This window comes from Rattus norvegicus, chromosome 10 (assembly GCF_021556685.1).
Source record: "Rattus norvegicus strain SHRSP/BbbUtx chromosome 10, alternate assembly SHRSP_T2T, whole genome shotgun sequence".
In the NCBI taxonomy this organism is placed as follows: Eukaryota; Metazoa; Chordata; class Mammalia; order Rodentia; family Muridae; genus Rattus; species Rattus norvegicus.
In genome coordinates this window covers 75,601,421-75,624,245 of record NC_141543.1, presented here as the reverse complement: position 1 = coordinate 75,624,245, position 22,825 = coordinate 75,601,421, and the positions used below count along the sequence as shown (strand labels likewise).

The window sequence follows — 22,825 nt, the reverse complement described above, 5'->3', positions numbered from 1 at the left end:
CTTGAGCATGAAAAGGAAAGAAAGAAGACTGCTATCCTGCCATTTAAGTCCTTGTGGAACTGTCTTTGGGAATATTAAGAATTTTATTATTTCTTTTTTGTGTATGTTGTAAAGTTCAGTGGTGATTATATATAACATTCCTTTAAGATTAAAAAAAAGTCATCTTTTACTTAATTTGTAAAGATAAAAGTTTCAACGTAGGACCAGCTAAAGATAAGTCTGCATATTTAAAAATTGGTGATTATTTGCATCTATCTCTAATTAGTCACTTTTAAAGGCAGAGAAGTATGGTAAAAGGTAGGCTCATAGGTATATAGGGGATAATTACAGATTCAGTGTTTGAAACCAAGCTGAGTTAGGTTTTATTTTCTCTAGTTTCTAAGATGGGTTGCATGGTGCTTATTCTGTAAGCAATGCAGTTAGAGATTGTATGACTGGGTGGAAACTAAAAGCTAGACTGCTTTAATTTTTAGTTGCCCCACCAACCATAGTGTTTTGCATTCTTTGTCATGGTCTTAACTACTGCTTTAATTTGCAGGATGAGTCTGAATGTACTTCAGATGAGGAAATCTTTATCTCACAAGATGAAATACAGTCATTTATGGCTAATAACCAGTCTTTCTACAGCAATAGAGAACAATACCGACAGCATCTGAAGGAGAAATTTAATAAATACTGCCGCTTAAATGACCACAAGAGGCCCGTTTGTAGTGGCTGGCTGACAACGGCTGGAGCAAATTAAATAAATAAAATAGCTCTGTCTTTCAATGAAACACTCAAGATGACTACTGCGCCTTCTCTTTTAAAAACTCCTAATTTAGTGACTTCTGGCAAAATTTTACCTTAAATCTTAAATCAATGTGATTCCTTGTTTTGGGAGACGGTGGAGGTAACCTCATTCGTTTGTTCTTTCTTCAGGCTTGTGTCTTTAGTTGCGTGGCTACGCAGGCCTGCCTATGATTTAAGCCATCTCTTCATTAAACGTTTCTCTTCCTGTGAGACTTACTAAAGCAACTTAGTGGCAAAAGTAATGTTGTACTTACACTTCTGTACAGAAATGACAGTGAGCTGGATATATGGTTTACAGTAGACATCCACTTGCAAAGCGTCTGGACAAAATGTTAAAGGCAATGTGCAAAATTTAAAATAAAGAGTATTTATTAATACGCATAGTAGAATGTGGTGTACATGTTTCTACTCAGTATGGTGGCACTTTAGTATTTACCACTCGTGAGCTGTGTACTTGGCCATTGTTGATGGAGTGAGCATGAAATGCAGATGAGGATAGAGATTCAGGTCGCCCAAGACTGAATTCTTCCTTTGATGAGACTCGATAACTGGGAAAAAGTTTCTAGTCTTGTTCTTAAAGAATAAATGCATTTAAACACTGGCTAGCATCTTCCTTTCTCATGAGACTTGAATTGCCATACTAGAAGTTCCCAAAGAGGCAACAGAAACACCTTAGAAGAGGTTCTTATTGACATAAAAGAATGAAAACAGAATATTGGTATTCAGCCTTTAAGGCTGGGAGGGAAGGAGTCATGCTAGCTGACTACATTTTACATTTTCCAACATGAACTCAGTATGGCTTTACAGTTCAGGGCTTATCACAAGCTGTCTTGAGTACTGAAGGGGAGAGATTCCCAGAAATAGTATTTTGTTGCCATTTGATAGGTCGGGTCAATTATGGAGAGATGACCATTAGTAAGATAGTTGTAAGACTCTTGAGTTCCATTCCCAAAACACACTACAGGTTAAGACTGGGTAATGGGGGTTAAAAGGAAAAGGACTAAATACGTACAGTATGAATCTGTCAAAGAATAAAAACAAAATCAGATAAAAAGGAAAAACCCCAGTGCTGGGCATCAAGAGACAGATCCTGAGACTTACTGACTTGCTGACTGGTGCTCCAGGCCACAGAGAGACCATGTCTCAAAGAAGATGGGGTCAATAAGGTAATGCAATGGGGAGAAGGTGTTTGCCACCAGCCCTCAAAACCCAAGTCCGGTTCCTGGGATGCACATGGAGAGAACTGACCCCCACAAGTTGTTCTCTCTTGCTGCGTGAGGCATGCATATCTTCACAAGTATGTACATGTATTTTTGTCTGTTTTTGTTTTAGAAACTTGCCATGTAGATTAGGCAGGTTTTGAGCTCATCTGCCTGCCTGTTTTTCGAGTTCTGGCATTAAATATGTGTGTCACCACATATGTGATAAAAGAAAGATGGACTGTTTAGGAGGAACCACACCAGTTTACTCTGCCCTGCACACACACGTGCCTGGGTACTTGCATACCAGTGCCCTTAGCACACAATACCCAAGAGTAAGTTGAATAGCCCCACAAATGCATAGTTAGGGTTTTGTGCCTCTGTGACAACACTTGGCCCCCAAAGTAGTAGGATATCATGTCTGGGCAGTGGAGCTGGAGTGACTTGTAGGGGCTTCCTGTCAACTGGATTTCAAATGGGTAACGGTGATGCTTAGGTTCAGTTTTCATCCTTGGCATCTTTTGTTGGTAAGGCCTCACTGCAGCTCAGACTGGCCTTGAACTGAAGTTGATCCTCTTAGCTCAGCTTTGTTAATGTATGATGTATTTATAGGTGTGAGCCACCACACCATAGGTAGTTGATGGCATTTCTTTGATCAACTTCTGAATTGTCTTTAAAATGGATTGTAGATCACTGAGCAACATATCAAAACAACTTTTTTTTTTCTTTTTTTCGGAGCTGGGGACTGAACCCAGGGCCTTGCGCTTGCTAGGCAAGCGCTCTACCACTGAGCCAAATCCCCAACCCCTCAAAACAACTTTGGAAAGATACACTTATGTTTTCTTTACTAGGTATTTACTCTGCCAGATGAACTAACACTCCTGGCTACGTAAGAGCCACAAAAGCAGTAGTTTTAATTATTGCCCTTGTGGCTATATGAAGGATAGCCAAATGGGTGCTTCTTAAGTGAAAATTTTTTATTCCTATTTTTAAAATGTGCACTGGTGTTCTTGACTGCCTGTATGTTTGTGTGAGGATGTTGGGTCCCCTAGAGCTGGAGCTCCAGATCATTGTAAGTTGCCAGGTGAGTGCTGGGAATTGAACCAGGATCCTCTGGAAGGGCCAGGCAGTGGGTCATCTCTGGCCCCGAGTGAATTTACTTTTTCTTTTAAAGTCAGGGTCTCACTAGTTGAGACTGAGCTCAAATTTACCATGATGCCTCAGCCTCCTAGGACTGCATCAACTTGGCTTGTGTGACTGCTAGGCTGGTGCCTGACCTTTGAACTACTTACCCCTCTCCAGCAATCATTAAGGATGGCTGTCTGAAGAAAGTAGACATCAGACTGTTGGGTTTGTTTGTTTGCTTTTTTGAGAAAGGGTTTCTCTGTAACCCGGGTTGTCCTGGGACTGACTCTGTGTACCAGGCTGGTATCAGACTCAAGATCTGCCTGCCTCTGCCTCCTGAGTGCTGGGATCAAAGGCAGGCACCACTACCACCTGCAATATCAGGCAGTTTTAAATTCTGAGTGGCCAGAAAATAAGAGTCCTGCTGTGAACAAAACTGACAACCTAATAATGGAGAATAAAATGAAAAGGGTTGGGCACATTCCTGTCCTAGGACTGGGCTGCCAATCACACCTATTTATGTGCCAGTGTTACTGTTTTCTTTTTGAGAAAAGTTCTCGTGTTCCGCTTGGCCTGGAATTCACTCTGTAGTAAAGGATGACCTTGAATTGGTTGACCTGTCACTATGTCCCCTCACTGGCTTGTGCCACCAGGCCGTGTAGTAGAGCCCTCTGTTGAATCTCCTGCACAAGAGAAAAACAACAAAAATCATATAAGGGTATATTATGTATGTTTAAAGATATGCCTGCCACGTGGTGTTTAAATTGTCTACTCTTGCGGGTAACAATTGATGTACGTCGTGTAACATTTGCACCCATGTAGGACTTGGGAATGGGTGCAGTCAGACAGTTGGAGACCATAGTGCCATTTAGGTGTAGAGTACGATACTTGGGTATTTTAATTATCTACTTCTTGGCTAGTAAGGCCAAAGGATCGGGTACAGTGAATAATAGCCCTTCCTCAGGTCAACTGGTGGCAGAGACACTTAAGCTTTTTTAGACTGAATCAGTGTCAGTCACCAGTGGTTTGGGAGGGCACTAGAGAAATCTTTAGTTCCCCCATCCTGTCCTCAGGCCTCTGGAAGTAGGAGTGATTAAGCAAAGGAGGCCTTGAGTGCGTGCGTTCTCTTTCTCGTAGCAGGAGACTCTCCACCACAAAGGGAAGCGCTCACCGTAAAAGCAAATTACCGGCTGTCAGGGCCCACTTCCGCGCCAGTGGGCCCCTACCCTTAAGGCTGTGCGGTTTCCGCCTACCGCGGGAGGGACAGGCTCGCGCGGGGACGTGGGCGTGGCCGGAAAAGGCGGCCACTCCGACGCGATGTGGCCCAGTGTGGAGGTCCCGAGGGCGGAGCCCCGGCCGGAGGCCGGCCCGCAAGGGGTTGGGTCTAGGCGCAGCTCCAACATTTCCAAGTTGCCCGCGCCCGCCCCAGCAGTGACCAGGGAGCTACCGAGCTTCAGTAACTCTAGACTAAACTCCGCGATCCCAGTGCCTAGTTCGCCGAACGAGGTGGGCAGACGGCTCGGGACCATGACCAGAGCTGGCATGGAGCGGTGGCGCGACCGGCTGGCACTGGTGACGGGAGCCTCAGGGGGCATCGGTGCGGCCGTGGCCCGGGCATTAGTCCAGCAGGGACTGAAGGTTGTGGGTTGTGCCCGCACCGTTGGCAACATCGAGGTAAGGCTCCGCTGGGCAGCGGGAACGCTCGGGGGCGGGTGGGTGGGGACATCGTTTCCACGGGGTAGGGCTCTGAGTCGGGGAGGGAGAGTGGCGGTGGACGGAGCCAGAGACCCTGCTCTTACCAGCCTGCTACCATTTGCAACGGCCTTGAGGACAGGAGTTTAGTAGCGAGAGGACCTACCTTCTCTCTAAGTCCTATTTTTATAAAGAACCATTCACTCCTGATAACCTGAGCCACAGTGTACCAAATTCTGACCCCTGGTATTCTCTTCTCTTACCCCTGCCATCTTGTCCCCCACCCCACCCCCCAACACCCCATACTGGCAGGTGAAAGAGGAAGCCAGAGGTCAAGGGCTAGCTAGGCAGCCAGGGAGAAGGAAAGAAAACTGGCTAGCCTAAGTGGCTAGGCTAGTTTCCTCTTGTCTCCAGACCTCATCCAAGCCACACTGAGTAAAGTGCTAGCCAACCAATGAGCAAGAAGCTAGAGGTTTTGAGTGACCCACGAGTGAAGGTGGGGTTAGGGTGGAAGCTAGCTCTCCTTTCAATTAATATCTGAGGCTCAATTCACATGCCATGAGCCTAAATGGTGACTGGAATATTTACTTATAGATTCTTCTCCCCCCCCCCCAATTCATTTTCCTAGGTGGGGCTGAATAGGTGAAATAGGGCATTAAACGTGTTAAGTCTTGAGAAGACCAAGTGTAATGGATCCAGAACTCCCTAGTTTTTCTCTTGATATGCTTTTGGGGGTTCCTAGAGTTATGAGCAGCATCAGCTCAGAAAAGATGGGGAGGTGATAGCCATTTGGGAGAAGACAAGAGAAATTCCCATTGTTTGCCCTGGCAGGACCACCATCAGGTGTGTGTGTTAGTCCTTACCTGCAGGGCTCTGTCTTCACCGTGGCTCAAAGTCCTCTGACAGAAAAGGGTAAGGAGGCCTTGGGTGGAGGCAAAGGGAGAAGGTGTTGCAGGAAGGAGGACTGTCCCCTCCCCAACTACTGACCAAAGGTACACTTTATAGCCTCTCAGATAATCCCAAGGTCACCTGCTTCACCATTGCCTCACTTCGCCCCTCCCTTTCCCTGGAGAAGTACAGGGCCCAGCCCCAGCTTTGGAGCCAAGAGGATTAAGGCCAGGGATTGGACAACTGGATTCCCTATTTTTTTTTTTTTTTTTTTTGTTTTTAGTTTTGATTCCCTAATTCTGAGGTCACTTTTGCCTTCTCTTCCACTTCTCTACCCTAAGCTAGCCAGAAAGGGAATTCCTGAATCCTAAGGGAATCTCCAAGCAGATCATTCAGCCCTAGGGTGGGTGCATGTCATTAACAGAGAACCTCTTTGCTGTGTGGGGACAGCCCCGATTTCAGGTCATTTTGGAGAGGAAATGGAGATGGCAGAAGTAAAGCAAGGAGAGGCAATGGCAGGAGAGTAATGTTCTACACACACACACACACACACACACACACACACGCACAGGCACACACACAGACAGACACACACACACAGACACACACACACAGAGACACACACAGATACACACAGACACACACACACAGACACAGACACACAGACACACACACAGACACACACACAGACACAGACACACACACACAGACACACACACAGACACACACAGACACACACACAGACACACACACACAGACACACACACAGACACACACACACAGACACACACAGACACACACAGACACACAGACACAGACACACACACAGACACACACACACACAGACAGACACACACACAGACAGACACACACAGACACACACACAGACACACAGACACACACACAGACACACACACAGACACACAGACACACACACAGACACACACACAGACACACACACAGACACACAGACACACACACAGACACACACACAGATACACACACACAGACACACACACAGACATACAGACACACACACAGAGACATACAGACACACACACAGACACACACACAGACATACAGACACACACACACAGAGACATACAGACACACACACAGACACACACAGACATACAGACACACACACAGAGACATACAGACACACACACAGACATATTCAGACATACACACATACAGACCCATCCACAGATACACACACACATAGACACATAAACATACACACAGACATATATACACACACAGCTTTGCTGTTGGGGATTTTTAGTCTGGAGCAGGGTGAATTCCTGGGTTTCTTGCTCACTATCTGTTTTTATTTGTTGGTGAATTTGTTGATATCAAAACTAAGTTTGGATTCTGGTATTCTACTGGGAGAAATCCTATTCCATGAGGTAGCTATGAACAGTAAAATCAGGTGGTAGGGGGCTTCTGAGTCCCAGAGGGGTACCATTTTTTAACTTGCAGAGAGTTACAGCAGGAATGAGCCAGACATAACATTGGGGAGGCAGAGATAGACGGATCTCTGTGAGTTCAAGGCCATCCTGGTCTACCTATCAAGATCCAGGACAGCCAGGACTACATAGAGAGACCCAGTCTTTTTTTTTTTCTTTTTTCTTTTTTTTTTTCGGAGCTGGGGACCGAACCCAGGGCCTTGCGCTTCCTAGGCAAGCGCTCTACCACTGAGCTAAATCCCCAACCCCCAAGAGACCCAGTCTTAAAAAAGAAAAAGAAAAAGAACAGGAAAGAATTTATTTGGTCACCTGATTGAGCCTTTTATTTCTAGCTTCACTGGGAAGGAGGAAAGGGGCTCTAGGCCAGGGCAGTTGGCCAAATTGGCCTTCCTCTAGGGCAGCTTCTCCCCGCACCCCACTGCATGCACACAGTCACCTTCACAAGGCTCAGTCACTTACTGGCCTCCCACAGCCTACTTGCTTCCAACTTCTAAATGTCAGTTCCCTCTATGCACAGTGGCTCTGCTTTCTCAGGGCTCTACAGTATGTCCTGAGGACTTGACACAGGGAGTGTCTAGTGGCTGGTGTCTAAGAGTGGGTGGGGAAAACTTAGGCTGGGGTGGGCAGTAGGGATTAGAGAGAGTACGTCTTGACATCCCGACCACTTGTAGGGAGAAAGAGGAGATTGAGCTGCATTGAGAGCTCTGTACAGGACTCACCTTTAAGTTCTGTCTGCCCTCTGGGAAGAGAAGGTGGCAGTTCAGACTGAGCCCTTCTGGGAGGGAGGGACTGCCTGATGTTAAAGAGAAGAGAATTGGGGCCTTGGGGTAACCAGCTCAGGGTCTCTTGGCAGAATGGTGTAGCATCAGAGGTATATATAGATTTACTTCCAGGTATTGGGGAAAGTGCCAAAGAGAAATTTCCCTCTTGTCCCAGGACCCCTGCCTCCTCCTTTCTCTTTAGCACTGAAGACTTTCATGTATATGTGAGATTCCTTCTTAATGGACTTGATTATTCTCTTTCACTCGGGGAGTTCCCTATCCCCTTGGACTTTGACCAAGCTTTGGGGATGGGTAGACCCTGCCTCTCTCATATGGCCAAAAGATGGCTGCCACTATCGTGAGCGTTCTGGGTAGTGTTGGGGGAGGGGAGGCTGACCCTGGGTGAGGAGGTTTGGGAATGAGCAGCACACCCCAGTTAGACCCCTGTTGGGTTTCATAGGAGCTGGCTGCTGAATGTAAGAGTGCAGGCTACCCCGGGACTTTGATCCCCTACAGATGTGACCTGTCAAATGAGGAGGACATCCTCTCCATGTTCTCAGCCGTCCGATCCCAGCACAGTGGTGTGGACATCTGCATCAACAATGCCGGCATGGCCCGGCCTGACAGCCTGCTCTCAGGCAGCACCAGTGGATGGAAGGACATGTTCAATGTAAGGTTTCCAGAAGCGGGGCCAGAGGCTGGGTGGTGAGGGGAGAGTAGAAACCAGGGGCCTGCAAGACAGAGGGACCTTGGGGACAGTTTCCCACCGGGGCAGTTTTTGATTTCCCATTTACTACTCGTTTCACAAGGATAGTGAGTGGATAAATATCCTTCCAGCTGCTGATAGTTCTTAAACTGTGGATTAGTTGGGATGGAAGAAAGATTGCAGGGGAGAGGACTATAGTTTTGTTTTTTTTTAATGTCCCCACCCATGCTAGATACTTGGGATCATGGTTTTAGGGGATGAAAGGGAACAGGGATGAGAAAAGTTAGATTTGCACCCAGCCCCGCTGTAACTGTGCGGTTCAGGCAAGTTCATGAAAGCCTCTGAGCTTCAATCCTGTCAAACTTAATTGGTTTACATTACCTGCATCCCTAATTAATTTTGACCCCTAAATCATCAATATCACAAACTCAACTGTCTCTGGGTATGGTCTATAGAGTGTGGGAGAGCACATGACTTTGTAAAGGGGTGGGTGGCCCCTGCTACAAGTTGGTTGCTCCCCTGCTGTATTGGCAGATCTTTGATTTAAGAGAAATGGGGAGTCTGTCTTATGCTTCAGAGCATGTTCAGGCCAGGGGCTGGGGAGATGGCTCAGTGCACGAACGTGCTTACCATTAATACCCAGGAACCATATGGTGGGAGAAGAGAGTCAGCTCCTGCAAGTTGTCCTTTGACCTCCGTATGAGCAGTGTGGCGCGTGCGCACGCACGCGCGCGCGGGTACACACGCGTGCGTACACACACACCCACACACACACACACACACACGTAAATAAGTAAATGTAATAAGAGCATGTACAGGTCAAACGCAACCTAGAAGACATGTGTTTCCAACATCTGGGCTGTCTTATAGGGCAGTGGTTCTCAACCTGTGGGTCATGACCCCTGTAGAAGGGCATCAAGTGACTCTTCCACAGGGGTTGTCTGAGACCTCCAGAAAACACAGATATTTACGTTATGGTTCATAACAGTAGCAAAATCACAGTTATGAAGTAGCAACGAAAATAAATGGTTGGCGGTCAGCATAAACACAAGGAACTGTATTAGGGTCTCAGTATTAGGAAGGCTGAGAACCACTTCTTTTTTTTTTTTTTTTTTTATATATAAACAGTTTATTTACTCTAAACAGCAACACAGACAAAACGCCATATAAACACAAAGGAAGTGGTGCAGAATGGAGATGCTGGCCAACTTTGGATCTGAGGCTCATAAGCAACAGCCCAGGTTTCTGAGAAGGACGAGGGTAGGGAAGGAAGGAGGGACAGTGTGGTTCTGTCATACAGCCAGCTGGAGGCCAGAGCTCTGAACAGTGGGAAGCATGCCTGCATCCGAGCGCGACGAGAAGAAACTAGCTCCTAGGGGCTTACCAAGTACAAAAGTTTATCATTTTACAGCAGTTGAAATACTGACATCAATATTAAAATAAAAGCAAGTTTTACTCAATAATCAAAAATACAAAAGACTGAATATGCCAGTGGCGGAAATGGAAAATGGCGCCCGCTCAACCCTCCCAGGCTACTAGTAACTGTACGGAGCGACTTAGATCTGCAAAAGGTTGTAAACAAGTTCTTGCCAAGCCAATCCCTTCCTCGTCATGGAGCCCGGGCCGCTGCTTATGAGGGGGCAAACTTCTTCGCTTGTGCTCGAACCCTTTTCTCATATTCCACTCTGTTTTGGCAGTAAATTGTATAGGCCTCTGCTTGAGCTGGGTCTTGAATATTTGGTTCATTTAGAAGTTCTTGTATTCCTAATAAGATCTGTTTGATCGTAATAGCTGGCCGCCAGTCCTTGTCTTCCTCCAGGATGGACAGGCACACTGTGCCAGAAGGATACACGTTTGGATGAAACAGTGGTGGCTCAAATTTACATTTTGGTGGTGAGGACGGATAGTCATCTTTGAAAAGCATCCGTAGCTTGAACAAGCCTCCTTCCCACGGAGTCCCCTTCTTTCCAGGGATAGCACACTCCCAGTTCATCAGGTTCATCGTGCCATCAGGGTTCTTTGTTGGGACAGCCACAAAGCCAAAAGGGTGGTCCTTCCTCCAGGCTTTCCTCTCCTGCGCAAGTCGCAAGTCGGCTGAGGGCAATCCCCGACATATTCAAAGTCCCTGGGCGACCGCGGCCCGGACCGTCGCGGCGGCAGAGGCGGCGGCGCTCCTTTGTCTCGGGACTTCCCTCCGCGCCCCATAAACAAAACCTTTCTTCTTTTTTTTTTTTTTTTTTGGTTCTTTTTTTCGGAGCTGGGGACCGAACCCAGGGCCTTGCGCTTCCTAGGCAAGCGCTCTACCACTGAGCTAAATTCCCAGCCCCAAGAACCACTTCTTTAGGGTGTGAAAGCATTTGAGAGGCTGAAAGCGACACCATAGCCCTCCCTGCACCTGGCATATTAATAAGTACTTCGAAGTGGAGCACTGAACAAGAAAATGAAGCCGTGTCTTCTGGGAGATCAGAGTGCTAACCCTTACGTGTAGATGCGTCTATCTAAACCTGGCCCTCAACTTGCCTATCTGTAAAATGAGAGACCCCTAAGTGCCCAAAGGCCCCTTTGTTTTGAATATCACCTAAGTCCATTAGCCCCTTCCTAGTAGGCCCTAGACCTAGGAGGCTTCCTGCCTGCTCCTAGGAGTTCATTTGTCTTCCATATTCCCCACAATCCCACCCTGTCCAGAGGACCAGAAACGGGGCTGAGCCCTTTCTCCATCCTAATACCCAAGAGCTGCTGAGGCAGTCCTCGCTGAGGGTGTCCCGTCCTGATGCCTGGGTGACACCTGATAAAGTGAACCAGCTAATCTGCCAGCTGCCCCTCTCCTCTGGAGAGGGGGGAGGCAGGAGGATCCGATGAAAACTTTATCTCTGCTGGCCTCTCTGGCAAGGCTAATGGGTGGAGCAGACAGTAGACTGGTGCTTCAGAGCAGATAGGTCATTAGACCTCTGCTCTAAGAATGGTGAGGACTTGAGGTCAATGCTGCCGGGAGTGGCCAGCAACCCCACCCTCTGAAGATTCCCCACACCTGGGACTGTTGCCAGGGTGTAGGTTAAAGGCAGGTGTGTGAGCCTCCGCCATACATGATGGGTGGGGATTACATTCGTGTAGGGTGGCTGAGAGAGGCAGGGAGAGGCGGGCTGGGTTCTTTGTATGAAGAAAACATTTAGGCCGTTCCAAGAGGCCTTTCAATCTGTTTAGGAGGGAATAGATCTGGACACTGTCCCTGACAGGTTTCGTGAGGGACAGAGGTCTGACTGTGGCAGAGTGTCCTGGGCTTGGGTGGGAGGCTCATTCCTAGAGACTCAGCCAGGAAAGGAGCTGCCTCGGCTGTCAGCTAGAGGAGGCAGCTGTGAGGGGCGGGTCATCTGCAGAGAAGACACCCCCATCCTGGCCACCCCCGGAGCTCTAACGCCTGCTCATGGGGCCCAAGCTGGAGACACTGTTGCCTTCCCTGGCCCACAGGTGAACGTGCTGGCCCTCAGTATCTGCACTCGGGAAGCTTACCAGTCCATGAAGGAGCGGAATGTCGATGACGGGCACATCATTAACATCAACAGGTGAGACCTGTGGCTCAGGTCTTGGGACACCCTTCAGCTAGAGATCTATCTGTCACAGCTCATTCAACCTCTAGACAGCAGTTTCTTCTGTAGTAAAGTAGGGATTTAATATCCAAACAGCATGATTCTGACGAAGGGGAATGCCCACTTCTGACAGTCTAGACTGGGCAGCTCAGCCCCTGCGGTCCATAGCCAATGCCTGGGACCGAGCACCACCGTGCCTCTTGTTCAGGCCCTGGGATCAATCCACTCTGTGATACAAAGAGACTGCACAGGCTCTGCCATAGGAGTGCCCATTATCTGTTGGGGGCATATATCAGTAAGCACACAGACAACATTGGGAAGCTGTCTGACTGCAGTCGCGAGTGTGTAGTCAGCTTCCAGGCAAAGCAGGTTTCAGGAGCTGGTGCAGACTACAGAGACTAGATTTATTCCGTGGACTGGGGTAGCCATCAGAGCCCCCTCCAACGAGGTTCCCTCTGGGTGAGTAGGCTGACCAGGATAATAGGAGCACTGCCCATGCCTCTGGAGCTTTACTCTGTCCTCTCTCCCCTTCCCTTCTTCCACCCAGCATGTGTGGCCACCGAGTCCCACCCCAGTCTGTGATCCATTTCTATAGTGCGACTAAGTATGCCGTCACTGCACTGACAGAGGGACTAAGGCAAGAGCTTCTGGAGGCCCAGACCCATATCCGGGCCACGGTGAGGCTGTGGTCTAGCCCTGGTGGGAATGGCGTGGGCCCAGCCCTCCTGCCTGTGCATGCCCAGGAAGGCCTGCTGAGCGCCTCTGGGCTCAACAGTGCACAAATCCTGGGCACTGCTGCACCTTACAGGGACTGTCACCTCAAAGCCAAGGGCCAGACTCAGGCTTTGAGTGGGAGAGGGACAACTTGAAGGGAACATGGAGTGAGACCAAGGGAAATCACACACAGTGACTGGATACCAGCTCTCTGGGCTCTTCCCTAGACAACCACATGATTGGGTAAATCACTGAGCCTCCCTAAGCCTCAGTCTTCACATCTGTGAAATGGAATGATGCTTTAAGGAACACCATTTTATAAAGCATCAACCAAATACATAGAAAGGGCTCCATGTAAAGGGTCTTGTGAGAGTTGCCGGTCGGAACTCTCAGTGTTGACTTTGGAAGGAGGAGGACAGTTGAGGACATGAGACAGATGTCACTGTGAAACAGGAGCCCTGTGGACTAGATCCTTTCCCCTCAACCTCCTCAAGGCCTATAAAGTTCAGGCTGAGCAGGACCTCTCTGTTGGCCCAGTGTATCTCTCCAGGCTTGGTGGAGACACAGTTTGCCTTCAAACTCTATGACAAGGACCCTAGGGAAGCAGCTGCCACCTATGAACACATAAAGGTGGGTCTTCTTCTGGGCCTAGGAAAGCCACTCAGTCCCTTAGTCCCCTTAGACTGTACCCTCTACTGAGCTTGTCACTCCTGGGGGTTGGTTGGTGTGGGAATGTGGATGTTAGAGTCCCTCAGGGTGGGAAGGAACTTGGGTCAGGGTCAGGACTCCTCTTGTCTCAACACCCTCCACCCCTGCCCTCAGTGTCTCAGACCAGAGGACGTGGCCGAGGCTGTCATCTATGTTCTCAGCACCCCTCCACATGTTCAGGTGAGTGTGGCCTTAAGGAGCTGTCTCCCCACTGGGAAGAGCCTAGCCGTGCCCAGCAGAGGGGCAGCAGGGAGTCCCTAAGCTAAGGGGGTGCCAGCCTCAAGCCTTCTGCCTTCCACAGGTTGGAGACATCCAGATGAGGCCCACAGAACAGGTGACCTAGTGTTCTGTGGGGAGTGCCTACCTCCCCGACCCTTCACGGCTTGCCTCCTGCCTCTGGATTTTAGGTGTTGACTTCTGGGCCCTGGATCTTACTTTCTATATCCACCTCACTAAGGGACAGACAGTTCGTCAGGTTATTCCCGTTACAAATGTGAAAAAAAATGGGCTGGGAGAGAAGATGTAATTGCAACTATTTTATCTAACTTCTTCCGAGTCCCCCTCTTGGGGCTCCCTCACCTTTGCTCTCCTGTGACCTAGGAAAAGGATGTGGCTAAAAGGGGCGTTGCTCTATCCTTTTTGTACCCTACCCCCTACCCCTTAGTGTAGGAGCAGCAGAGGCCTCATCTTTTACCTGTATGGTTGTCCAGGGCTCCAGGCTCCCCTTTCCAAACCCTCCCCTCCCTCAGCTTTCCAGCCAGGTTTTGGCCCTTTCTCTGGGGTCCCCACTGCTACAGAGTATCAGGGTCTGTCTCCTACATTTCACCACAATTAAAGAGCAAGATTGCAACCTCCTCTGCCTTCAGAAGTATCTTTCAGGTTTTTCACCCTTGGTGATCGGTGTGGTTGGTGTCTCAGAATTTCTTCCGGGAAATGGAAAGGTGGGTGGATTTGGAACATGGCTTCTAGAGTAGGAACAGGGGATGGTTAGTTTGAGGCCAGCCAAGGAGCCAAGGATACACATGTCTCCAAAACACACAAGTGAATAAGTCCGTACAGTGGCTGCACTAGAGGACCCAAGCTTGATTCCCAGAGTCCATGGGTTGATTCTAGTCCCAGGGAATCCTACATCCTCCTCTCTTCTCCTGGGACACCGGACACACATGTAGTGCACAGCCATACAGACAGACAATACGTCCACACACGTGAAAGAATTTCGAAAAATAAAATAAGTTGGAGCCAGGTAGAGTGGCGCACACCTTTAATTCCAACATTTGAGAAGCATAAGCAGTGGGGAATCCCCGTGAATTTGAGGCCAGCTTGGACTACACAACGAGTTTCAGGCCATCCATCAGGGCTGCTTAGTGAGACATTGATTTAAAAAGGGGTGGGGGGAGGGGAGAAATGGCTCAAAGGTTAAGAGCATTGGCTGCTCTTCCAGAGGACCCTGGTACAATTCCTAGCACCCACATGGCCGTTTGCAACTGTAACTTCAGTTCTAGGTGTCCCAACCCCCTCACAGACATACATGCAGGCAAAACACCAATGCACATTAGAAGAAGAAGAAGAAGAAGAAGAAGAAGAAGAAGAAGAAGAAGAAGAAGAAGAAGAAGAAGAAGAAGAAGAAGAAGAAGAAGAAGAAGAAGAAGAAAAAGAAGAAGAAGAAAAAGAAAAAGAAGAAGAAGAAGAAGAAGAAGTATTAGGAAAAGGGAAAAAAAGTTTAAAAAGATATTTTAAAAGACTGGGCTCGGGTTGGGGATTTAGCTCAGTGGTAGAGCGCTTGCCTAGGAAGCGCAAGGCCCTGGGTTCGGTCCCCAGCTCCGAAAAAAAGAACAAAAAAAAAAAAAAAAAAAAAAAAAAAAAGACTGGGCTGAAAAGAATTAGTAGAGTCTGAGCAGTGAGCAAAGGAGTCCCAGCATTATTGTGGGCTAAGGGCATCGGTCGCTTGATAGGCTCATTGGGGCTTTTCATTTCAGTCGTGGGAAGATGGGAAATGTTCTTGGAGTTCTGCTGGCTAGTGCTGAGGGTCTGACAGGATAAGCTTCTGAGATAAAGTCCCAACTATGACATTGTGCCTGGATGTAGGAAGCCACCAAGACCGACAATTGAACAGGTGGCCGAACCATTGTCATAAGTTGGTTTTTGCAGATGAGTTCTTGAATGCGGCTATCCCAGTCTCCTGACTTCTCCCTTTACCCAGAGCAGTCCAAGGTAGGGAGGTTAGCTCAGCATCTGCACAGCCTCTCAGCTCGCCAGCGTCAGTGGAGGCAGTGCGAGCCAGTCCTGTTGGGGGTGCTGTGGAGACATGGTTGCCGCCAAGCCCACGCGTGCGTCATCGGACAGGGGGCTGGGCCTCCAGAACCCGGAAGCTGGGGACCCACGTGGGAGTCTGGGAGGCGACTGTCTAGGCTCGAGTGTCAGGTCGTGGGCAGTCTTTGAGCGGGGACGAGGTGTGGGAGGCTAACGTGTTCTCCCCAGCAGTCTGTTACAGAGTTCCGGGCGCTGCTGGAGCAATGCTACTCCTCTGGACGGTCGGATGCTTCAATCGCCTCGTTGCCCGCCATTTCTCCTCCGTGGCTCGGCCCGGGGAGCGGCCTGGCGGGGAGGAGCTGAGTCGCTTGCTTCTTGATGACCTGGCGCCAGCCCAGAGGCTGGAACGTCTGTTTGGCGTGTCCCCATGCCTCCTGGCCTTGCGGGCCGCCCGCCGGCACGTGGCCCGGCTCCTGCTCCAGGCCGGTAAGGCTGGACTGCAGGGGGAGCGGGCCGAGCTGCTCCGGGTGGCCGAGGCTCGGGGCATCCCTGTCTTGAGGCCCAGGCGGCAGAAACTGGATGCCTTGTGTGGCTACCAGGTGCACCAGGGCGTGTGCATGGAGGTCAGCCGGCTGCGACCTCGGCCTTGCGATGAGGCGGCAGACACGAGCTCAGGCGACGACCCTCAGCAACTGTGGCTCGTCCTTGAGGGGATCCAGGATCCCCGCAATCTTGGGGCTGTGATGCGCTCCGCTTACTTCCTCGGAGTAGACAGGGTCATCACCAGCCGGAGAAACAGGCACGGACGTCCCTTAACTCTGCCCCTCTCCCGCCACCACCCCCCCCAGCTGGAGGCGGAGCCAAGTTCCTAAGCACCTGGTGGGGATCCCGGGGGTGTATAGGGCGCGGGGCTTGAGATTTCCGGGTTTAACACGGATCGTGGGGAACCTTTGCAGCTGTCCGCTTACTCCAGTAGTCAGCAAGGCCAGCGCTGGGGCCATGGAAGTGATGGACGTGTTCGCCTCTCCTGACCTGGCGAGTTTTTTGCAGGTAAACCTGGGCGAGAGGGGAAGAAGAGGCAATGAGTCTAGCTCGAGCTCTTAAAGCTACCTCCAGGTAGCAGTGGTCTGGGGGTCGGGGAAGAGAAGGGGACGTGGTGGCACTGATTCCTACGACCTTCTAGGTCCCACCGGGAAGGATCCCAAGGCCTTTAAAATAGAGCCTCGTCTGGTTAGAGATTTCCTCGCCTCATTTACTTTATTTACTACACGACTTGGCCACCTGTGTCAGCAAGTCAATGTCTGACACCCATGGGACTTCAGCAGCACTCGAGAGAGCTGGTGGACAGGAGTCGTGGGTATTTGGAATAGAAAGTCAACTTGAAAGCGATTTAAACAAGGCTTTGCAAGGGGCAAGCTTTAGTGTACTTTAGCTGTGTATTTCCTGGATAGACCCTAGGGGGCAGCATTGCCTCGCGTTTGGCCGTCCCTCTGACCTCTGTCCTTCCCCGTCCCCACCCCCATCCCTCAGTGAGAAAATAACCTTGAAAAGAGGCCAAAGAAAGCTGTAATAAACTTATATTCAAACCACGTGTCTAATTTCAGATTTTCCAGTAACCAAGCTGAAAAGTAAAGAGAGCAGGCCTGATGACACGCCTATAATTCCAGGTTTTAGGAGGTGAAGACAGTAAGATCATTCATTGCAAGGCCCTCCTGGGCTACGTGAGACCCAGTCTTAACAAAACAACAACAACAAAGACAAAAAACTAAAAAGAATCATAAATTTATACAATATACCACAAATATTATCTTTAAAACATAACATTTTAAATATTAATGAAAAAAATTTGAGACAGGGTATTGTGTGGCCCAGGCTGGCCTCAAATCCACAGAAATCCTCCTGTGTCAACCTCCTAACAGATGTGTAAACCTCATCTTAAAATGTTTATACATAATACATCTCAATTTGAAATAGTCATATTTCAGTCCCTAATAGTCACGTGTACTAGGACTGGAGAGCTGGCTTAACAGTTCAGAGTGCTGACTACTCTCCCAGAGAACTGAAGCCTGATTCCCAGCACCCACATGGTGGCTCACCACCATCTATAATTCCTCCTTTCAGAGATTTGATGCCCTCTTCTGGCCTCCCTAGGCCTTGGATCTCTTTTAAGTAATTGATTTAATGTTTTTTTTTTTTTCCAAATCTAGTCTCATAGCTTCATTTTCCCCTTGTTTTAGCTCTTTGAGAAAAGGATTGGCTATGTAGCCAACCTCAGACTCACAATTCTCCTGTTTCAGCCTCTCAAGTTCGTGTGTGTGTGTGTGTGTGTGTGTGTGTGTGTGTGTGTGTCAGATTTGGTAGCCAGTGCCTTTATGCCATGAGCCCTTTTGTGGCTTAAGCTCCCATATTCATTCATTCATTCACTTTTGAGACAAGGTTTTTCTATATAGCCTTGACTGTCCTGGAACTCACTCTGTAGATCCGTCTGGCCTGGAACTCACAGGGATCCACCAGTCTCTTTCCCTCTACTCCCACTGTGGGCCTTTCAAATTCCCCATTTCCAAGGCTGACCATCTGTTTTTCTAGGACCTACCCTGCTCAGTTGTTCAGTCAGACATTATCTGATTTGTCTTGATCCCACAGCTATGCCCCCAAATCCTTTCTTACTGTTTCCTCTGCTACTCTCGTCTGAGTTCCCAGCTCCCTGGACAGGGGTTTGGGTCTCGGCATGGCAGACATGATTCTGCTGAGACCCAGGTCAGACTGCATCACTTTGCTCATAACCTTTCAAGCACTAGGTCTGTGAGATCTACTTGTAGTCTCAGTACTTCAGAGACTTAAGACAGGAAGACCACCATGGGTTCAGGGCCAGCCTGGGTTGGTTTTTTTTTTTTTTTTTTTTTTTTTTTTCTTTTTTTCGGAGCTGGGGACCAAACCCAGGGCCTTGTGCTTGCTAGGCAAGCGCTCTACCACTGAGCTAAATCCCCAATCCTGGTTTTTTTTTTTTGTTTTGTTTTGTTTTTTGTTTTTTAAGATTTATTTCATATATGTGAGTACACTGTCACTCTCTTCAGACACCCCAGAAGATGGTTGTGAGACACCATGTGGTTGCTGGGACTTGAACTCAGGACCTCTGGAAGAGCAATCAGTGCTCTTAACCTCTGAGCCATCTCTCCATCCCATGAGCTCATATCTCAAAAAAGCCAGACAACGGCTCAACACTTTTATATCATGATAAAAGCCCTATATTTCCAGTGGCCCTTGAGACCTAACCCTATGTGGCCATTGTCCTATCACTTGCCAACTTAACAGTCCTGAGGTATGACAGGTGGGCGGGGCCTTCATGCCTCCATACTTGTAGATCTCCCTGTCTGGAACCTTCTCCCGCTGTCTACAAGACACTCATTCCTTAGTTATCTTTAGATCTGCTTTCAGCCACACAGCTCGGATTTTATTCTGCGTGCTCTTGGGCAACCTCAGTGCCCAGAGCAGATCCTGGCCGGGTAGAGGTCCTGACTTCCTGACTAAGTTGAAGTCATCTCTCAGTGAATGTGTGTGTGCAAGGCTGGGCTCCTCCTTGACCATGGCTTTGATGAAGATTCAGTGAACCAGCACATGGTTTCCTTCCCTCTTCCAGGCCAAGGCCCAGCAGGGGTGGCTCGTGGTGGGCACGGTGGGCTGCCCAGGTCCTGAGATCTCCCAGTCCTCCAAGGTCCCCGTCACTAGCTGCTTAGAGTTCATCTGGGACCGGCCCACTCTCCTGGTGCTGGGTAGGTAGGCTGTACCTGCTTTGTATTTGTACGTGGACATCTGGCTGGGGCTCGCTAATACTGTCTCATCGTGTTCTGCAGGCAATGAGGGCTCTGGTCTGTCCCAGGGGGTTTTCGCCACCTGCCAGCTGCTCCTTACCATTCTGCCCGGACGCCACCTGCCTCCCGGCCTTGAGTCCTTGAATGTGTCTGTGGCTACAGGTGAGTCAACACCTTCCCTCTCCTCTCCTTTCTGACTATTTATCCCGAGCAAGCATTTCCTCTGTGCCTCATTTGTATGTGTAAAACAAGTCTCTTGTCCTGCCTGTGTTTGTGATCTTTTCCCTCTTCCCTCACGTTTAGGAATTCTTCTACACTCCATTTGCAGCCAGAAGAAGGGTTTCCCTGTACAGGAGAGAGGACAACGTCTCCAAGACTCCTGAGAACCCTTAGCTACGTTTGAAGGACTCAGAGAGGCCCAGTACCCAGGACTACCATCGTGGTCAGAAAAACAGGGCAAATGTGGGCTGACATAGACTGTCTGAGATGAGTCACACATTCATCCTCAGGCTTGGATGTAATGGACCCTCGACTTGTGAGATCCTATTTGTTGGCTACAGTCAGGAGACTTTAAAGACCAAAAGAAGTTTCATTTCCAGTTGGAAATGGTAGTTTGCTAATTCCCAGGACGGATTAGGACAGACAGTATCTGTCTTGGCTCCTGCTAGAAGTCAGGAGGCTGCCGTGGCAGGCGGAGGAACCACGCAGTCCAGTGCAGGGTGTGTGGAATGTGAGGGTGAGTTTGTTGAGGGAAGCTGAGTGAACAGGTACATAATAGCCCTATCTCTCAGAGTGATGGGGATAAGACTCCAGATTCCATCCACTGAGCCCTTAGCAGCTGAGTGGTCATGCCCAATCTCTCCAGTAGGTGGCAGTCTTGCTCTTTGCACCATAGTTTTGCAGCCCCTTGCAGGGAGACCCCTCTCTGCAGGGACCCATTAGAGACAGGGAAAATAGCCAACAGCTTCCAGACACTGGCCAGTGCAGCCCAGTGGAGGGAACCTATGATCCCAGGCCTTTGTTGCTTTTGAGTCTGAGAGGCTGTGAAGTCAGGGTCACTTTTGTGCAACCCACTAGGCTTGGACCCCTCCTCCAGCGTCCCACAAGTGGAGCAGAAGTGATATTACCGAGCAGTGGTCTCACTCTGGGCTACACATTGGAACACCTAATAAGCTTTAAAGAAACTAGGCCAAAACAGCAGCTGCTGTGTGCTGCTGGGAAGGGAGACCGGGTCTAATGTTCTGTGTACCTTTGGTGTCCTCAAACTTGTTATTTAACTGAGGATTTCCTTGAACTTTTGATCTTCTTACACCACGATGGCCAATGTATACGTTGCTGGGGATAGACCCCAGAGCTTCATGCAAGCACAGCATTCACCCCACCCAGCGAGCTGTATCTGAGCCCTGGGCTGGACAGTTCTTTGCTGTAGGTACCGTCCTGGGCGTTGTGAGATGCCATCCTCCCGATGACAGGGAGTCTATACCATCTCTTGTCACAAAACCAAAACTGTCTCCACACAGGGCCAGATCATCTCTGACCGACAGCCCTGAGTGTGGGGTGGGAGGACATCGACCCTTGAATTGTAACCCTGGAGGCTGTGAGAGCGGGGATGAGTTGCCTCCAGGCCTTCTCTGTATCCTCGAAGGATGTATGTAGTAGGTGCTCGATAAACAAACAAACAGCCCCTTCCCCTGTACTCTCCCTGGAGTTGATTTGTAGGATCCTAACAGCTATGTACACTTACTACAAAGTTTGAATCTGTTTGCAGAGGACCTGTAGTGTTGCTATTTGGGGAATATCTGACAAAAACATCTGAGGGAAGGGTTTGAGTTTGAGGAAATACTGTCAGTTCATCATAGCAGGGAAGACATAGCAGCAGGAGCGGGTGTGAGGCAATGCACCCCATCAAGGCAGGAAGTGGGGTGAAGGATGCTGGTGCTCAGCTCCCTTTCTCCCTTTCATTTAGTCCAGGACTCCAGCCATGGGATGGTGCTCCCCACACTCAGGGAGAGTCATCCCTTAGTCCTCCCTGGACACAGCCAGGTGTGTCTCCCAGGTGATTTCAAACCCAGGCAAATAATGAAGATGAACAGGGCCCGCAACTGCCTTAAAGCTTTCATCCCAAGAAAGACAGAGAACCCTATTGTCAGCGCCTTTCCCCACCGGGGTTCTCATCTTGAGCTGTGTGTCCCCAACCCCACAGATGCTGCAAGGTCTGCTGAGCTGGAGCCCAACAATGTGCTGCCTCTCTCGAGAGCCTAGGGCAGGGATTCGGGTTTTGTTTTTCTTTTGTATCGTCTTGTCATTTTTATTAACTCAAATAGAGATTTCTAACATTTCCTGTGCCTTGGAGCCATGGGGTAGGGAAGAGAGTGGCTGTTAATGCCCAGAGACACCAAATCAATTAATTAACAGTCTCCAGGGGTTGGAGAGATGGGTCAGTGGTTAGAGCAATGGTTGCTCTTCCAGAGGCCCTGAGTTCACAACCATCTGTGATGGGATCTGATGCCCTCTTCTGGTGTGCAAGTGTACATGCAGGCAAAATACCATATACGTAAATAAGTCAACCTTTAAAAATAAATAAACAAATGTCTCCGGGGAAGGAGCCCACTCTTGCCTTTCTTTGCTTCTCACTCTCAGAGGTGTGTGTGTGTGTGTGTGTGTGTGTGTGTGTGTGTGTGTGTGTGTGTGCGCGCGCGCACGCGCACGTGCGCCTCACAACACACATGTGGAGGTCAGAGGACAACTTTCTGGAGTCAGTTCTTTTACTATATGGGTTCAGAGGATTGAACTCAAGTCTTCAGGCTGAGGACAAGTGCTTCTATCCACTGAGTCACCTGCCCTGCCCCACTTTCTTTCTCTTTTGGAGGTCCTGGGGCTTGAACCCAGGGCCACACTCTTACTAGGCAAACATGACCACTGACCTGTATTGTCAACCCTCTTTATTTTTTGGAAACAGGGTCCCTGGCTTGTCTAGAATTTATCTTCTAGCCCAAGCAGGCCTTGGACTTGCAATCTCCCTGCCTTAAGCTCCTGAGTATCCAGGATTACCAGCCTAAGCCACCAGACCCAATTCATTTCTTTCTTGCTTGTTTTCTTTCAAGATTATTTTCTTTTTGTGTATTTTATTA

At 49.1% G+C, this 22,825-nt stretch overlaps 3 protein-coding genes and 1 pseudogene across 39 annotated transcripts in view; 3 read left to right on the top strand and 1 right to left on the bottom strand.

The window, feature by feature from the left end:
* The window catches only part of Ggnbp2 (gametogenetin binding protein 2), a 31,881-nt gene extending 30,706 nt beyond the window's left edge, over window positions 1–1,175 (top strand). For 21 of the 22 annotated variants that reach the window (XM_087573070.1, XM_087573065.1, XM_087573056.1 and 18 more), the window contains one exon: window positions 539–1,170. In XM_087573070.1, the coding sequence (XP_087429196.1) occupies window positions 539–742 (204 nt within the window). In that variant the 3' untranslated portion in view covers window positions 743–1,170. Of the gene's footprint in view, window positions 1–538 lie in introns of all 22 variants that reach the window. The other variant, NM_001004273.2, reaches the window with a different exon arrangement.
* A 2,616-nt stretch (window positions 1,176–3,791) lies between these two features.
* Dhrs11 (dehydrogenase/reductase 11) lies at window positions 3,792–14,489 on the top strand. Of its 13 annotated transcripts, none has more exons than XR_015630805.1 (7): window positions 3,792–4,787; window positions 8,384–8,593; window positions 12,095–12,189; window positions 12,761–12,890; window positions 13,422–13,557; window positions 13,750–13,815; window positions 13,937–14,489. XR_015630805.1 is itself a non-coding variant. In XM_087573034.1 (7 exons), the coding sequence occupies exons 2-7, from the start codon at window positions 8,474–8,476 to the stop codon at window positions 13,976–13,978; spliced, it is 546 nt and encodes a 181-aa protein (XP_087429160.1). In that variant the 5' UTR covers window positions 4,521–4,787; window positions 8,440–8,473; the 3' UTR covers window positions 13,979–14,489. The 13 variants fall into 13 exon arrangements, 9 of the variants coding, with proteins under 9 accessions (XP_087429156.1, XP_087429154.1, XP_087429155.1 ...); XM_087573034.1 differs by having other exon boundaries at window positions 4,521–4,787; window positions 8,440–8,593; window positions 13,465–13,557; NM_001014119.2 differs by having other exon boundaries at window positions 4,529–4,787; window positions 13,465–13,557.
* Ube2i-ps4 (ubiquitin-conjugating enzyme E2I, pseudogene 4) lies at window positions 10,064–10,832 on the bottom strand (annotated as a pseudogene). Its single transcript, XR_015631895.1, has one exon. The product of XR_015631895.1 is annotated as a ubiquitin-conjugating enzyme E2I, pseudogene 4 (transcript).
* Window positions 14,490–16,006: 1,517 nt separating the features above from the next.
* On the top strand, window positions 16,007–22,296 carry Mrm1 (mitochondrial rRNA methyltransferase 1). 3 transcript variants are annotated; one of them, XM_087573443.1, is made up of 6 exons: window positions 16,066–16,371; window positions 16,485–16,684; window positions 16,842–16,935; window positions 19,523–19,655; window positions 19,737–19,856; window positions 19,998–22,296. In XM_087573443.1, exons 1-6 carry the CDS (start codon window positions 16,264–16,266, stop codon window positions 20,075–20,077), a joined length of 735 nt encoding a protein of 244 aa, XP_087429569.1. In that variant the 5' UTR covers window positions 16,066–16,263; the 3' UTR covers window positions 20,078–22,296. The 3 variants fall into 3 exon arrangements, with proteins under 3 accessions (NP_001102302.1, XP_087429569.1, XP_087429570.1); NM_001108832.2 differs by having other exon boundaries at window positions 16,007–16,684; window positions 19,998–21,390; XM_087573444.1 differs by lacking the exons at window positions 19,523–19,655; window positions 19,737–19,856; window positions 19,998–22,296 and adding an exon at window positions 17,069–17,474 and having other exon boundaries at window positions 16,066–16,684.
* Window positions 22,297–22,825: the final 529 nt, after the last annotated feature.

What these genes read in the sequence shown, in the direction of transcription:
- Dhrs11 (XM_087573028.1), top strand. Translation starts at nt 4,431, where the DNA reads ATGTGGCCCAGTGTGGAGGTCCCGAGGGCGGAGCCCCGGCCGGAGGCC. An exon ending in GCACCGTTGGCAACATCGAG is followed by an intron (nt 4,788 to 8,383) that starts GTAAGGCTCCGC and finishes TGGGTTTCATAG; the next exon opens with GAGCTGGCTGCTGAATGTAA. An exon ending in CCACCTATGAACACATAAAG is followed by an intron (nt 13,558 to 13,749) that starts GTGGGTCTTCTT and finishes CCCTGCCCTCAG; the next exon opens with TGTCTCAGACCAGAGGACGT.
- Mrm1 (NM_001108832.2), top strand. Translation starts at nt 16,149, where the DNA reads ATGCTACTCCTCTGGACGGTCGGATGCTTCAATCGCCTCGTTGCCCGC. An exon ending in ACCTGGCGAGTTTTTTGCAG is followed by an intron (nt 16,936 to 19,522) that starts GTAAACCTGGGC and finishes TCCCTCTTCCAG; the next exon opens with GCCAAGGCCCAGCAGGGGTG. An exon ending in GCCCACTCTCCTGGTGCTGG is followed by an intron (nt 19,656 to 19,736) that starts GTAGGTAGGCTG and finishes CGTGTTCTGCAG; the next exon opens with GCAATGAGGGCTCTGGTCTG.